Below are 16,506 nucleotides of genomic sequence, written 5' to 3'. Positions count from 1 at the left end.
CATTTAGGAATCTCGTTTACTAGGAGACGGATAAAAGATTTCTTTTGGTGGCCAGGAGTAGATGGTTGTGTGGAACACTACGTCCAAAAATGTTCAGAATGTTCCAATAGTGACAAGTCTGCTGTCCCTTTGCGTTCTGAACCTTGTCCTGTGGAGTATCCTTTTGGTCCTTGGCGGAAGTTAGGACTTGATTATATTGGTCCATTTTCTGTCTTACCTGAACATAGGAGATTTGGTATGGTTTTGATAGATTATTTCTCAAAATGGCCAGAGGTCAAAATGGTCAGAGAGATAACAACTAAAAATGTGGTAGAGTTTTTAGATGAGACTTTTTGTAGATAAGGAATCCCAGAAGAGTTAGTGACTGACAATGGGGCACAATTCACTAGCAAGGATTTTCAATGTTTTATCACTAAATGTGGAATCACACATAACAAAATCGCTGTGTTCCATCCCGAGGCCAATGGCCAGGTTGAAAGATTCAACAGAGTAGTGAAGGAGGCTATCCAACTTTCTGTTAAAGGCAACCTGAACTGGCGTAATGCTCTTCAGTCTATGTTACTGTCTTACAGGACATCTCCCAATTCTGTTACTTTGGTTAGTCCATTTGAACTTTTAAGGGGTCGGAAACCCAGTACTCGTTTGACTCCGTGGTGGCTAAAAAGAAATTTGAGTGACCATTGTGGTTTTTCAAAGGTAGATTATGACTTGGTTCGTAGTAGAGTCAGTGCATACAAGGATGAGATGAAGAAAAGGATGGAGGTAAAACAGGGGTCAGTGAGTAAACATGTCATTTCGGTTGGTGATCTTGTTCGTATTAAAAGAAAGGAAGGTGTGTTGAAAGGGGGTCAGATCTGGTCACCTCCCAAAGAAGTCATCGAGGTTTTCAAGCATGCTGTTAGAATTGACGATGGGAGTGTTTGGAATTTGAACAGAGTTTCCATATTTAAGGGCAAGGATGCTGTTGTGTCAAATGATGGCAGCAATGTTCTATTTAAAGGCAAGGATGCTGTTGTGTCAAATGATGATGACAGCAATGTTTTTTTTGATTTTGAGTCTAGCAATGAGGGTTCTGGCAATGTAGGAATTTCTTCTGGGAATTCTCTGAGAGAGAATGTTACACTTAGGGATGTTACGCCCATTCCCCTTATGGTATCTTCAAAAATTATTCTAGGATTCATCGCCTCCCTGACAGGTACAAGGATTTTGTCATGAATTAAGATTGTTCAAATTTTACATGCTTTAGTATTCAAGATTTTAACTTTCACATGTATTTTATTGTCATATTATGTGTTTTCTTTATTTTATCACTCCTTGACTTTATTTTTTTTTTTGTTTTTTTTTATTCACAGGAAGGGAGGTGTGTTGTATACTGTCCCTGACACGAGATGGCACGTGGTTTGACTCGTGTTATCTCGTGTCAGCCGCTTTCTGTTCTGTGCACATGCCACTGCATCTTTTGAATGTGTAAGTTATGTGTTTTTTGGAATGATGTATTCATTAACTGCTTTGACTGGACTTGCTCCAGACGTGCTTCATTAAACTCTTCCTTCAACGAACTTCCTGCGACCCTGAGTCTTTCCTACACCAACCCTAACCTTCACACTCATCCTAACCACAACGGCATCAGCCGCCTTACATTCATCATCACCACAACCGCAACCCTAACCTTTGAAATAATCCTGAACTAGGCCACTAACACTAAGCCTGACCCTTACACTCATCCTGACCCTGACCCCAACGCTGACACACTCTTCCTAACTCCGACTCCAACTTTAACATTAACCTTTGCTTTAATTTCTAACACGTTTTCTATGAAACAGTTTACTGTGCATATTTCTTCCCACAATTATTTTCACTTAGAGCATTTTTCAATAATAATACTTCTGTTGAAAGTATGAATTTAAATCTGAACAAGAATCTCCACCGATTGGAGAGACCCTCTTCTTCTCTAAGAGGACCTCAGACAGCTCCCTCCTGGGGATGTTTACTATGTTCATATCTGCATCAACTCCCTCTTCCCTTCTCACTCATGGTTAGAGCTGGGCGAAATCTCTACCCGGTAAGCGAAGCGCAGGGAATATGACTGCTGTGTTTTTCCCACCTTCAGAGTGGATTTGGGACTGATCCGCTGCTCGTTGGGCAGAAAGGAAGCCAAAAGCATAGTTAGAAGCACTGTAAGACAGTGCATTTCAAGGAAATGACCCTAGTAGGGCAGGCTGTGGGCAGCACCCACTTGCAGGGCCTTCCTGCAGATCTGGCACACCCAAGATCACCTTCTGGGAACGTTGCCTTGAAGAGCACTGTCCTGGCCAGTGTACTTAACTTCATGTTATTACCTTTAAGGTAATAATGGAGTTTGGAAACTTGATAATGCTGAAAGGCAAATTGAAATCTTTTTCCTCACTTCCCGGAGCAAGCAATTCCTCTGCAGGGCTTTTTGCCTGCATCAGTCCGGGGCAGGTGGATGCAAGAATCCTGGAAACAGAGGGATTGTCCACTGTTTCTCATCCGCGTACCGCAGATTGGAAGAATTCCATCCACTCGGCTGTATGACCCACAGGTGGTAACTTTATGCCTATACTTGCAAGCTGAGGGTAGATGAGTTCTTGTGAAGGGGTTCTATTGATAAGTACTACATTACTGCTGGACAATATCAAGAGGGGGTGGTAAAACCTTGCCCCAGTGTCCCCCTAAGAAGTGTTCCGGCGTCCGTAGGAATAAGACTGCCAAAAATAATACATTGATGTTTGTAATCACTGGATAATATCCTACATTTCTAAGGAGATTGGACAAGATGGTCACAAAGAGACAAATTTATAATTGTTTCATGCACGGTGCATTGCTGTGCTGTGTTGCATGAAAAGGAGAGAGCAGGAGACAGTCATGCCTACAAGGTTAGGACTCTGCTTTCTTCCCAGCACTGGCACACTTCCTGTCTGCCTAGCGGGATGCAAACACCTTTGTCGTGCAAAGGTGTGTGCATGACTTTAGCACAGATCTCGTGGTGGAAGGACACATTTCAGTACATACACTACAAGTGTGCTGCACAATGCAGCATTAATGCAAAGTTGGAAAAGTTTGGAGAAAGTAAAATGCCAGTAGATAGGGTTTTGCGTCTCAAACGATGGGTGGCTGTATAGTAATGCCATGTACCACCCACGGGATGCTCCCTTAACACAAAGTAGCGCCTCCTGACCCGCACACACATACCCCGAAGCCACACCACATGGCCGAGTGACAGACCCAGTTGACAGTTGCAGCACCACAGCCTGCCCCAGCATGTTCAGGAACCCGAGGGCCATCTCAGCCCTGCCGGTGCACCCAGCGCCCTCACCTGCGCTGGTGTTGCATTGCTCCCTCCCCCCAGTTTTGTTATTCCAGAGGCGCACACACTTCCCGACCCACGGCTAGAGACCCATTCTCCGTGGGCCACAGCCCAGCTCCACTGGTCCACTCGCTCCATTCGGAGCCTATGAGGGGCCACTGCAGCGCCTGCTCGCCCAGACTGGCTACTTCTGCTCGACGGCTTTAAAGATTGAACTATTGGAGCTGGACTCACCCATTAACACAACTCGAACTATTATTTTTTGCCTGTATGCACGTAATGATGATAAGTTGTGTAAGAAATGAAAAAATAGCACACCCCAATAAAAAGTTCCTTAAAAAACACACAGATTAGTACAAAGCAGCAAAGAGCGTTAGTTTGTGTTAGTTTAATGCGACTTTCCATTGCAAACCAAGGTTTACACTGAAAAGTAAAAACCAAAGCCAACACTTTCCACTGGTTGGTGTCACTTTTGTTGACTTTGCACTGGTGCAAAGTGTTGATCAATTTTGCTCTGAGTTTTGTTCCTCCGTTCTATGTGAGTCGTTGCAGCTTTGCCCAATGCGGCATGGCTGACGCCAGATCCGGTTGTCATGGGTTGCTTCCCACCCTGGTACACTGGCGGCATATTGGAATGGCTGGGACTCCTCAGCATCCCCATCTGATGGCTGGAGAGCTTGTCATTCACCTGAAGACTCTAGAAGCTTCATGGCCCTTCCATGGAACCCACTGCATTCTCTGCTCATCACCATGGGGACCAGAACACATCAGACAGTGGAAGTGTAGACTTTGGAAAGCTCAGTGGCCATGCCCTGGGAGAGTGCTGGGGGCAATAATTGAGGGCCCATGGTGGTGGAACAGCACAAATATGCCTAGTCTGCAACCCATCCTTGTTCATCTGGCTTAGGAGGATTGAGGAGTGTGTGCTTTTGCGACACCGCTTGGAGATCTGCGCCTTTCTCCCGTACACTTGCCATTTCCTCTCTGGGGGTCTGGCGCCCGGGTGCGCACCTTCGCCTTCTGTATGGCTGCCAGCTGAGCATGTGCTTCCCTCACCATGAAGAGCGGCCGTAGGAAGCAGGCGGACCAAACTCTGATCGAACCCGTCCGGGAATGCAGAAGCCATGGCTACCTTCTCTCCTCCAAGAAGATTGGATCTGGGGCCTTTTCGAAGGTCTACCTTGGCTTTGCTACTCATGAAAAGTTGGTGCAGAACTACAAGCTGGCATCAGATCTCAAAAACAAACACCACGCCAAGGTGAGCCCAGGAAGGTCCTGGTGGTGCCCTAAGGAGATATCCAAACTCGATGATGCTTTCTGCACATTGGAATATGCATACTGGCCTCTAACATGGAGGAAAGAGCCCACATTCTATGTTCTGCTTGTTCGTAGATGAAGGCAGGTTAACTGGTGAAGGCAGTAATTACCAACAAACTTTATCTTGCCTGGATCTCAGATCAGACCTCTGTCTCCAGTGCTGTGGCTTAAGACATCCTTTTGAATATCTGTTCAGTTCTGCCGAGAGTGTTTTTGGAAACTAAATTAAATGGGGGAATCTCTTATATATATAAATTACGGGCTTTCCGTCTGACATCTTGGATTGCTATTGACCAGGGTGTTCTTTCTTCTCCAAAAGTAGTAATTTCTTGAAAGGGCATTGTAATAGGATCCATACTTCTCATGATCTTGAGGATCACCTACGCAGAGTTATCGTGTATGTCCCAGCTCTACTTGTGATCTGCCTGTTTGCATCCCAACCTGTGCCTGCCAATCTTTTCACTTTTTCAAATTCTCTTTCTTTCAGGTAGCAATTAAGATCATAGCAACAAGTCAAGCTCCTTCCGAATATCACAGGAAGTTCCTTCCAAGAGAAATCTACTCGCTCAACGCCACATACAAGCACACTAATGTGGTGAGTATGTCTTGCGCAGAGGGGATCTGGACAGTCAAAATGTCAGTCAGGGCATGGAAAGGATGGCAGGTAGATGTGAAGTGAATGGGGAAACATCCTTTTCAACGCAACTTTTACCACGCAGTGCTTTTACATCGCAACGTTTACAACGCAAACCATTACAACGCATTGCGCTGGGGGGCGCTCTAGGATAGGGAATAGATTTAATTTACTATCCAACACCTTCCTTACTATCCTCGGGGACTGGAGTTGGAATAGTAAATTAAACTATTCACTATCCAGCACCCCTCAACACTATGCGTTGTAAAGGCATGCGTTGTAAAAGTTGCGATGTAAAAGCATGCGATGTAAAACCATGCGTTGTGATGTCATACATCCGAAGTGAAGTGCCTGTGTTCAAGGAGACCGGAATGGAAGGTACCAGGGAAGGCTCAGGCCAGTGTAGCCTGGCTACATGAGCAGTGGTGTACGCTAAAGAGAGACCAGTGCAGAAATCCAAGTCCAGGGCAGCAGTGAGGTGGAAAGATGGGCACAACTCCTGTTTACATCAAACACACAAAAGGTGACGGCAGGAATGCTTGTAATTTGACTAACCACTGGCAACCGCTTGGCGTAGCGTTCCAACCCATCGCTTTTTTGCCAATCATGCAAGTTTGGACCCAGCTATATGCAAATCAGTCTTGACCCTGCTCCTCATGGGAACAGTCCAGCCCGAACTGGCAGGTCAGGTCCTCCCGGGACACAAGCAACCGAAGATCGATTTCACCCTAGTGATGGGCTCATCCGTCGGGTATAGCTTGGTTCCACTGTGCGCAAAGGATCCATGACTGGGTATACCCTTGCCACTTACAGCATGCATCAGACACACAAAAGGTGATGGCAGAAATGCTTGCAATATGCCTAACAGTGGCAATCTCTTGTGGTAGAATGTCAACCCATCATTCTTTTGTTCACCATACATTTCAGGTTGGACTCAGCCATTTGCAAATCAGTCTTGACCCTGCTCCAATAGATCAGTCCGATATGTTTGTGGATGTGTGTGTGTCTGTGTAGATGTGTGTATACTATATATACACACCGCAGGCATCTTCACATCCAGAAAATGTTATATGGCCTATATGACGAGCTGAGCTCGTCATGATTGCACCCATTTTCATTAGGGCCCAGCATAGGAGAAGGATACCATCAGCAGCGATGGTGTTAAAGACACTTTTTAACAAAGCTTTTGTGTTTATGTTTGGCTACACAATGATTATGTATTCCATCTGCAACAGTACCTTCTGAGTACAAACATTACTGGATATAAATGGTTTCCTCATTTGTCCTTGTAGGCACTAGGGGTCATGATTTGAATGGTGCAGCAGGTGTTGTGACCAAAAGCTCTTGGAAACCCACTGAACACAGATTATTGCTATATTTTACTAATAAACAAGCAGTCACAAATTAATTTATCTTGCAGGGACCCAAGTCATGATTTAAATGGGGCAGCAGGTGCAGTGACACAGGGGCCAAACGGTCCAGGAAACCCACTGAACACCGATTATTGCTATATTTTACTACTACACAATCAGTCAGGAGTGCTTGTTTGTTGGTTCTTTTGTCACCATTGCACCCAAAGTAACACATAGCCTAAAGCATCACTGTAATGAAAGCTGTAACCTATTGGACTTTTCTGTCTACCTACAACTTATGTAACATTTTGCGCATTTCTATGTCACATTTTGTAAAGCCCCAAAATGCTTCTGAATCTAGACACAGTGAAATCTTAGTAAGGGCATTCTCCATTCTATACCATTAGCACTTCAGCCATTGTAAACACTACAAAAATAATTCTAACTTACCATATAGCTCCATACTAAGCATTCAACTGAAGGTGGTGGAATGCACACCATTTTTTAAATTTAAATCCGTTTTTATCATGATCCTCCAAGATGCGTGCCCGCTGGACAAGTGCCTCGCCCTCTTGGCACCCAATTTGATATCAAGTGATGTGAGGTGACGCGGTCACCCCATTCCAGCCGCACAGCTCAGCAATTAATTTTCTGCAATACTTTATTTTTGCCACTTTTTAGTACCATATTTTACCAATGTTATTCCGCATTTTCAGTACATCTTGAAGCATAATACACATATACTGATGTCATGCTATACTCCAGCTTCTAATGTTCAAGTTGTGCACAATGGCCTCGTCCAAGAACACCATGAAAAAGCATGTTTTGTTCAAAGCAGTGTTGTTTTATTAAAACTCAGTGCATTTCGGGCATCACAGGCCCTTCTTCGGGGGCGACTGCAAGTAAACAAACATTCACTATAATTACATATGCCACATTTATCTAATTTTTAAAAACATTGTCTTACTCTGAATGCTAACCCTACTATCAACGAATCTTTTACAATCCGTAAACTATTTAACCCCTTGCGTGCTCGTAACGGAACCGTTCCGTCACAAGCCTCGGTGGGCTGTGCTGGTGACGGAACGGTTCCGTCATGGCCCGCTCGCTGCCCCTGCGCGGCGCGTATTCCGCGCCTGCGCTGAGCGTTCTATTAGGCAGGCGGGCCGTGACGGAACCGTTCCGTCACACGCACAGCCCACCTGAGGCTCGTGACGGAGAGGTTCCGTCACGCGTACGGGAGCGCCTTGCAGCGCCCCCTCCCCCTTAGCACTGCGGCGGAATAGCCGCCGCAGCTAGGGGGTTAAATCATTTTTTAACACATTTACGATGTCCATTCTATTTGGAAACACAAAATGTAATCTAATGCATGTATTAGTCATGCACTCACCCCCACATTCATAATGCTAACCGTACACATTCCCCAACTACCCTTACTGTCCAAATAAGGGTCACTTAAGTGTCAGTGATGTTTGATAAAGAGAGGAAATGGGGGTTGGCGAGGTTGCATGAGGGGTTAGGATGTGAGCGTGACATGAGATGAGAGAGTGGGAGTGTTTGGAGGGTCGCGTTAAATGAGAGAAATTCAGGATGTTTGGAATGAAGCTGAGAGGAAGTGGGTGAGTGACACGAGGCAGTAGGAAAGTGGTGATTGAATATGTTGGTGTAGCCGATAAAGTGAATGTGATTAGGGACAGGAACTGGGAGTCATGGGTTGTTTATTTTGACAGTAAGGGTAGTTGGGGAATGTTTAAACTCAAACCTGGTTTCCCAGCGCAATAGTCAACAGCTTTGGCCCTTACACCACATCCTCTCCCAAAAGGATACCATATTAACTCCTCATCCTCGGCCCCAGTCCCACATTTTGTGATTACGGATAAATTAATGCATTTTTTAAAAAGTTGTTAAAACACAAACAGCACTTGTTCCTTTTTTTTTTTTTGCATGAGCCAATGGTATTGGAGCGCTCAGCCCGTCCTCAGTCTTGCCATAGTGCAAACATGTGCCAATGGTTTTGGAGCCCTTTCAGTGCTCACCACTTACATTCCACAATGACACATTCCTTTTTTGTCGCTGATCCTTCTTCAACTGAAGTCTTTTTTTACCCCTTTGTCGTTGCTTTCTTCAACCCTCTCCTGTCATTGCGTGCCCATCTCCCCATCCCCCCTGCTTCCCTGTTTGACCTGTTCCCCCAGCCTCCCTTGTTGCTGCTCCTTTTATTTTTTATTTTTTTTTACAATCCAAAGGTATTGGAGTGCTTGTTCTGTTCTCTATCTTGCCATAGTGCTAACACCAGCCAATGACATTGGAGTGCTTTAAATGCTCACATTTTAGGTTACACAATGACACATTCATTTTCTTTTTTTTTATTTCTGTAATTTTTTATTGTATATAAAAAAATATATATTTACATGGAGCATACATGAGTGGCGGAAAGAAAGAGGGAAAGAAAAAAGAAAAGAAAAGAGAAAGAAGAAGGCGCCGGGGGGGGGGGGGTATAGTAGTATTGTCCTGCAATAGTTCGTTCCTTGCCATGGTGCGTGGGGTCGGATAGATCTACTAGTCCAAGAAGGAAGAGGAAGTCCGTTAACCGAGTCTTGCTTGGCGTTGTCTTCTTTCCCCCCATTGATCTGCCTGGTGGGTATAACACCCCGGACGATAGAGAGAAAGAGAGTGATAGAGGTAGGAGATAGGAGAGTGTACTTCCTAGCCGGTTTCTCTTGTTGGAGTGTCGGTCCCTGTGGTGTGTCCCACGGTGGCTGTCTAGTGTCTGGTGTCTGCGCCTAGGGGGGTTTATGCGATGAAAGGTAGAGATCTAGGGGCCTCCACATGTTTGATTGCCTGTGTGTTTTCGGTGTATATTTCGCTGTAATGTTATCTGCCCCTCTTAGGAAGGTGACCCAGTTGAGCCATGCCTGCGGTGTCACTTTTGTGGTGTCCTTCCAGTTGCTTAGGATTATTTTGACTGCAGCCGTTAACAGTAGGTCAATGAGGTCGCGGTCTTCTGTCGTTGTGATGGACGTGGATGCAAAGCCCAGGACTAGACTTGGAAAATCTATGTGTATGGCTACGCCAGTGATGTCCTCGATAAGCTTCCCTGTTCTTTCCCAGAACCCCTTGATCTGGGGGCAGCTGAGTAAGAGATGCTCTAAATCCCCCCTACCATCGTTACAGTTCCAGCATGTGTCGCTCTCTCGGATCCCCAGGGTAGATAGGCGGGCCGGTGTCCAGTAAGCCTTGTGCACTAACCAGTATTTGGTCTGATTAAGTGAGGCAGTTATCTTTTTCCTAGTGGTCGATCTCCACAATTCGGCCTTTTCTGTTTCGCTTAGTGTCTTCCCCGCTACAGTCCCCCAGAAGTTTGTGACTTTGTCATTGAGTTTGGTGTGTTTGGGGCGTAGGGCTCTGTAGAGGTGTGCTATTTGGTGTCCTGTTTTGTTGAGATTGGCTGCAAGCTGTAAGAGCGACGGTGTCTGACTTGTGAGGTTTGCCTTCCTAATAGCTACTTTTATTTTCAGGAAGTTGTATAGTTCTATGTTTTGTAGGTTGTGCGCTTCCTTGAGTGTGTCAAACGTTGTGTTCTCGCCTTGTCTTAGAATGTCATGGGCCGTGGATATGCCCTGTCTGTACCACACAGGCATGTCCAGAACCTTATCTCTGTATTTTAAGGTAGGGTTGTGCCAGAGGGATTCAAATTGGCCTCCCCTGATGCTTGTTGCTAGTGTTTTGTCGACGCTCAGTAGGGCTATCTTTGTATTCTTGAGGATGGCGTTCTCCCTCGTTGCTGGGTGTCGTGTGGCTGTCAGGAGAGTTATGGGGTTCATGCCCTTTAGTAGGCCGCGCTCAAAGGATAGCCATGCTGGGGTGTATTCCTCTCTTGGGTCTAGCCAATGTAGTCCCTGTCTAGCTATGCATGCCGTCTGGAATCGCTTGAAATTCGTTATGTTCAGGCCTCCCTGTTCTTTAGATAGCCTTAGCTTGTGTAGGCTTATTCTTGGTTTCTTCCCCCTCCAGAGGAAGCTGTTTAGTAACTTGTCAAGTGTCTTGTGGACGCTCTCTGTGTTAGTCAGTGGGAGCATTGTTAGCAAATAGTTGACCATTGGTGAGAGCATCATTTTGATCGCCTCTATCCTTCCCCACCATGTTGTGAACCTGGGGGACCACCCCTCTACCTTGTCCTTGATTTTCTGTATCGTTGCGAGCTCGTTGTGTTCCAGTGTCATTCTTAGGTCCCTCTCGAAAAGGATGCCCAAATATTTTATGGGTTTTGGTTGCCATGTAAGTCCTGATGTTCCTAATACTGTTCTTGTTGCGTGGATGTTTAGCGGTTTGCATTCAGATTTGTCCCTGTTAAGTTTGTACCCCGAGACCTTGGCGTATTTGTCAATGGTGTCAGTCAGTGCTTTTATGGATCTCTCTGGGTCTTCGGTGACTATTAGTACATCATCTGCGTACGCCGCTAGCTTGAAGGTCTCTCCCCCTATTGGTATCCCAGCAATGTCCACATTTGTTCTGATCATCGTGAGGAGCGGTTCTATGGCTAGCAGAAATAGGGCTGGTGATAGGGGGCATCCCTGTCTAGTTCCTCTTCCCAAGTTGAGTGTGTTTGATGTGCCTCCATTGACCACCACCCTTGCTTTGGGGTTCTCATTTAGGGCCATCACCATCTTCCTATAGTTTGGACCTAACCGGAATTTCCCCATGCACTGATCCAAGAAGGGCCATGAGACTCTATCAAAGGCTTTCTCAGCATCTAAAGCTATCATGACTGCTGCGTTGTCGCTGCGTGAGGAGTGGTTAATTACGTGGCATAGGAGTCTCGTGTTGTCATGTGACATCCGGGTTTTAAGATAGCCTACTTGCGAGTTGTGTATGAGTTTCGGAAGGTAAGCGTTGAGTCTATTGGCTAGGATTTTTGCATATATTTTGCAGTCTACATTAATGAGGGAGATCGGTCTAAAGTTCTTCGCCTCTGTTGTGTCTTTCCCTTCCTTGGGTATCACTATTATATTTGCCTCAGCCATTGAGGGTGTCATGTGTCCGCTCTGGGCGCATGCCGTGAATACCTCTCTCATTGTGGGTTTAAGTAAGTTCAGGTATTGCTTATAGAAGCCAGCTGTGAACCCGTCTGGTCCGGGTGCCTTGTTATCTTTGAGGCCTTGTGTGGCTCTCTCTATCTCGTCCCCCGTTATGGGCATTTCCAAGATGTCCCGTTCCTGGTCCGTCAGTGTGGGTGTGGCTATGTTCGCTAGTAGCTCTTCTCCCCCATCATCTTGCAGTGTGTCATCCTTTGTGTACAGTCCCTCGTAGAAATCCCTGAAGACTTCAAGGATGTCTTTGTTTGAGGTCTGGGCTATGCCGTGTTTGTCTTTGATGGCACTTATCGTGTGGTGTCTCTGCTTTCCTCTCAGATAGGATGCCAGGTTTTTGCCCGCTTTGTTTGCAGTGCACAGATTAATTGATTTATATTTATTGATCCAAGTGCCCGCTCTCTCGCTCAGTATCCTGTTTAGTTCGTACTTTAATTTAGTCAGGTTTGTGAGTGTGTTCCTGTCCTCTAATCTGGCTATGTGGCTGTTCTCAAGTTTTTTAATTTCCTTCTCTAGGTCTGCAACTTTCTTGTTTCTGTCTTTGTTCATCCTTCCCTTGACTGTCATGACTGTTCCCCGAATGGTGGCCTTCAGGGCGTCCCATAGGACTTCCCTGCTTGTGTTTGGTTCATCGTTTAGTAGTAGGTATTCTTTTATTGCCTCCTCTATTTTGGCTCTCGCTGGGGCGTTTTGGAGCAGGCTGTCGTCGAACCGCCATCTGCGGGCCGGCTCGTCGTTGTGTTTGCCCGATAGTGTTAGGCTTATGTGTGAGTGGTCTGATATAGTTCTGGGTCCTATTTCCGTGTGGTCTATAAGGTGAGTATGTGTTTCTGACATCAGAATATAATCTATTCGGCTGTATGAGTTGTGTGGGTTGGAGTAGAAAGTGTACTCCCTGGCGTCTGGGTTACTTATGCGCCAAGGGTCACTTAGACTTAGTTTGGAGCAGAGATTTTTAAGGATGTGGGGATTTTTTGTTGATTGGCTTGGTCTGTATGGATGCCTGTCAATTGCTGGATCCAAAACTTGGTTCATATCCCCCGCGACGATCAGCAGGTCTCCTAGAGGTAGTGAGTACAGTTGTGCGCCCACCCCCTCCCAAAATGTTCTGTTGTCACTGTTGGGCCCATATATGTTAGCTACATGGAATGTCTCCCCTGCCCTTCTGAGTGTCGTCGTGAGCATTCTCCCTTGTGTGTCTGCCTGAGAGCCTACCACTTCTATTTTGGAGTGTTTGCTTATAATTGTTACTACCCCATTCTTCTTATTCTGTGCTGGTGAGCCCTGCACCTCACCTATCCAATTGGCCCCTATGCGGCTGATGTCCTCTGCTTGCAATCTTGTTTCTTGGAGTATGTATATGTCGCTCTTGAGTTTCCTAAGGTGTTCGAGTACCTTCCTCCTTTTCACCGGGCTGTTTAGACCCTTGACGTTTAGGGACACTATCTTAATGTCAGACGCAATGCTACTCTTGTTGCTGTTTATCATTTACAATGCTTTTGTTTCCGCATTTGCAGTGGCTTTCTCTGCGTCTTTTCGGTCTTTCGCTTGTATGTGGGACCATCCCCCTTCTCCTGCGTGTACTTCTCCCCTGTGTGAGTGTAAGAAGAAAGATAGAAAGATAGAAAGATAGAGTAAAGGAAGGACAGATGATAGTGAGTAGACCCATGTATGTGCTCCCCGCTCCCCCCCGTTCTTCCGTCCCCTCCTCCCCCGATTGTCCCTCCCCCCCTCCCTTACTTGCTGAGTGGGTGTGCGACGACAAAGTTCCTTTGCTCCGCGTCTTTCCCCTGAGGTAGTGTCGGTTTCCTTCCGTAATCTAGCTCGACTGAGGTGGAAGTGGTGCCAAGGACAGAGCCTGGCATCCTGCTCTGCCGCGGCTTGATTGTCTCGTTGGGTAGTGCCATGGTTGACCTTGGGTTTGATGTGCTGGCTGTCGCTCTTCATTCTAGTTTTAGTACTTTTTATTTCCGGCTGTGGGTTTAGTGAGGTAGATATGTTCCTTGTGCCATTGGTGATTTTATTCCTTTTCTTTTTCCTTCGGCTTTTATCGCATTTACTTATTCAGGTTGTCCATTCTCATCCGGTGAGGCGCTTCTTTTTGCTGCTCCTGGGCTTCTGTTATCCTCCATCTCTTCCACGGGTGGGCCTTGCAGGTATCTCCTTAGTTCCTCTGGGCTTTCAAAAATCATTGTCTTCCATTTGTCCATTACTTTGAATCTGGCAGGACCAACGAAGCTGAAGGTGGCTCCTCTTCTACGTAGTGTTTCTCTGAGGGCCAGGAATCCTTTTCTCGACTCTACCGTGGGTTTGGAGTAGTCTTGGGTTAAAATGATCTTACTGCCTTCCCACTTCAAGTTCTGGTTTTTCCTAGCGAAGGCGAAGATGGCGTCTGTTTGGCCTAGTCTTAGCGGGCTGCATATTATTGCTCTCGGCATTTTTCCTGTTGCGGGCTTTCCTGCCGGTATTCTGTATGCCTTTTGCACCTCGAACCTTCTGTCGAATGTGATGCCGGTGAGTTTGGGGATCAGCTCCTCTAACATTGCTGCGCATGACCCCGCTTTGTCTTCTGTCCCCTCCGGCACTCCTAGGATCCTTATGTTGCCTCTTCTTGCTCTATCGTCCTTCTCAGCAAGCTGTTTTTGTATGGCTATCGTGGTTTTCTGCAGCTCGGCTATGGCCTTGGTGTTGTCCCTTGTCTCATCCTCCACTGCACTTATTCTACCTTCTGTCGTCTCAATTCTTGTCGTTGCCTTGTGGAGGTCTGCTCTTATAGCCGCCATCTCAAGCTGCATGTTCTCCACCTTGAGTTTTGTATCTTTTCCCACTTCGATCCCTTCATTTACTCTCCGCAGGATCGTCTCTAGGGTGGCCGTCTCGCTCTTGTTATTTTTCAGAGGCGACCCTTGGTTGTCTATCTTTGGTTTTTTCTGGTCACCAGCTGCTTTTCCTTCGTTGCCTGCCATGGTTATAATGCCCCTCCTTGATAGGATGTTGCCTAGCCTCCCTTCTGCTAGGGTTGACTTGGGTAGTTCTTCTGCCTTTGACGTTTTCTCTGAGACACCTTGCAGTCTGTATCTGCTCGGTTCCCGGATGTACCTTGTTCTGGTCTTTGCCTTGAGACCTGCCAGCGTGTGCCTTGTCCCGTTCGCTTCAGTCTTTACTGCTTTTGGGCGCTGGGGCTGCGTGCTTACGTGTGGCGCTCAGATGGGTAGGCTGGATGTTGTGTTAGTTTTGACTGGTCACTGCCTGTTGTGCTGTGCCCGCTGTGCTGTGTGTTCTTCCAAGGGGCTCGGTCCTGCTATGACGTTGTCTTTGTCTTTGGCCTCTCGCTGGCGCCTTGGCCACTTAAACTTGTGTGCTCCTTGTGCTTTTGAGTGGCCGGCTTCCCTCGCTGCAGCTGCCTGTGTCCTGGCCTGCCACTACCAACTATGAGCGCCACGCCTCTGTGCCATTCGCCCTCCTGGCAGTACTGCTTCGCTTGTTGCCTCTGCCTTTGCTCTGGTCTGCCGTCCGCTGCTGATCACTGCTTCTGCAGTTTGCTCTGTGGCTGTGTGCCCTCTTCGAGTTTTGCAGCTCCTTGGTGCAGTTAGCGCTGTGCTTGCCTTCACCGCTCTGCCCCCCCGACACTTGTTCCCGCTTCCGCCGTGCTCTGTATCCCCTGCGCGCCCAGCGTCACTCTATCTGGCGTCCGCTGTGCTTTGTGCCACCTCTGCGCCGTTTGATCCGGCTTCTAACCTTGCTTCCGCACTTGGGAGGTTCGGCGAGCCTCCTCCCTTTGTTTTCCCCTTGCCTGAGCGTCTACTTCCGGCGCTTGGCGATGACACCCTTCCTTCTTCCGGTCCTGCCGCCTGGGGTTGATTTTGGGGAAGACTTCCGGTGATGGCGCCTTCCTTCCCCTCACTTCCGGTGTCTGCGATTGTGACGGTGTCGGATCCCCGGTAAGCGCGCCGCTTTGTTTTTGCTTGCGGGGGATTGCTTGTCCGGCGGGCTTACCTCGCTGCGTGTGCTCCTTCTTAGAGCGGAGGCGGTGGTGCATGCGTGGCTCTTCTGCATTGAGTGCGTTTTAATCGTTGAAAGCTGTCTTACTCTCCCTTTTTTCCTTTTCCGAGGGTGCAGTGTTGGTTCTTTGTTTCGCTGCTCTCGCTCGATCTGCCGCACAGTCACTGCTTGTTGTTCTCTCTGTGGGCTCCAGGCGCCATCTTGGGCTTCGCGCTTTGAGGCTCTCGGCAAAGTTATCAAGCTGCTTTCTCGGCAGTGCAGCTGTTCCCCTTATTTCTGGTCCTCTTCCCAGCTGGTCGGACCTTTCCCCTACTCGTTCCACTCCTTTGTTGGCGGAAATGGCTGTTTTGGCGTGTTGTTTTCCCCTCAGGGATGCGGAGCTGACGGACCTAGACGACCGTCCACATTGCCGTCCAAGCCACGCCCCACCGTCCACATTGCCGTCCAAGCCACGCCCCCCATGACACATTCATTTTCATACGCCGGGGGAAGTATGAGTGATTTGCCCAGAATCACAAACTATTCAGTTGACTCCGAGATTCAAACCTGGTTCTTCTGTCGGCAGCTCTGCACATCCTTACTTCAAAGACCCTCAGCTGTTTCTCACTATCACTTCCACATTTGTTCAGCAAGACACTGTCAACACCAAACAAGCATTGGCTAACACAAAAGATCACAGCAATGCCCGAGGTATTGGTGTTGTCAATGTGAATTTTCTTTAGCCATGTTGTCTAGCAGCATATCTGCTGTTCAGCATGGCTGAAAGTCACTGAAAAAAGCGCT

The 16,506-nt window shown here is 47.2% G+C and overlaps 1 protein-coding gene across 1 annotated transcript in view; it reads left to right on the top strand.

The window, feature by feature from the left end:
* Positions 1-4,385: 4,385 nt before the first annotated feature.
* The window catches only part of LOC147724939 (testis-specific serine/threonine-protein kinase 5-like), a 244,028-nt gene continuing 231,907 nt past the window's right edge, over positions 4,386-16,506 (top strand). Inside the window, exons 1-2 of the mRNA XM_086967091.1 lie at positions 4,386-4,586; positions 5,133-5,240. Coding sequence (XP_086823217.1) covers positions 4,386-4,586; positions 5,133-5,240 — 309 coding nt within the window. The remainder of the gene's footprint in view (positions 4,587-5,132; positions 5,241-16,506) is intronic.

This window comes from Lissotriton vulgaris, chromosome 4_1, assembly GCF_964263255.1.
Source record: "Lissotriton vulgaris chromosome 4_1, aLisVul1.2, whole genome shotgun sequence".
Taxonomy (NCBI): domain Eukaryota; kingdom Metazoa; phylum Chordata; class Amphibia; order Caudata; family Salamandridae; genus Lissotriton; species Lissotriton vulgaris.
The sequence above is the reverse complement of the archived record's forward strand: the minus strand, read 5'-3'. Positions and strand labels throughout refer to the sequence as shown.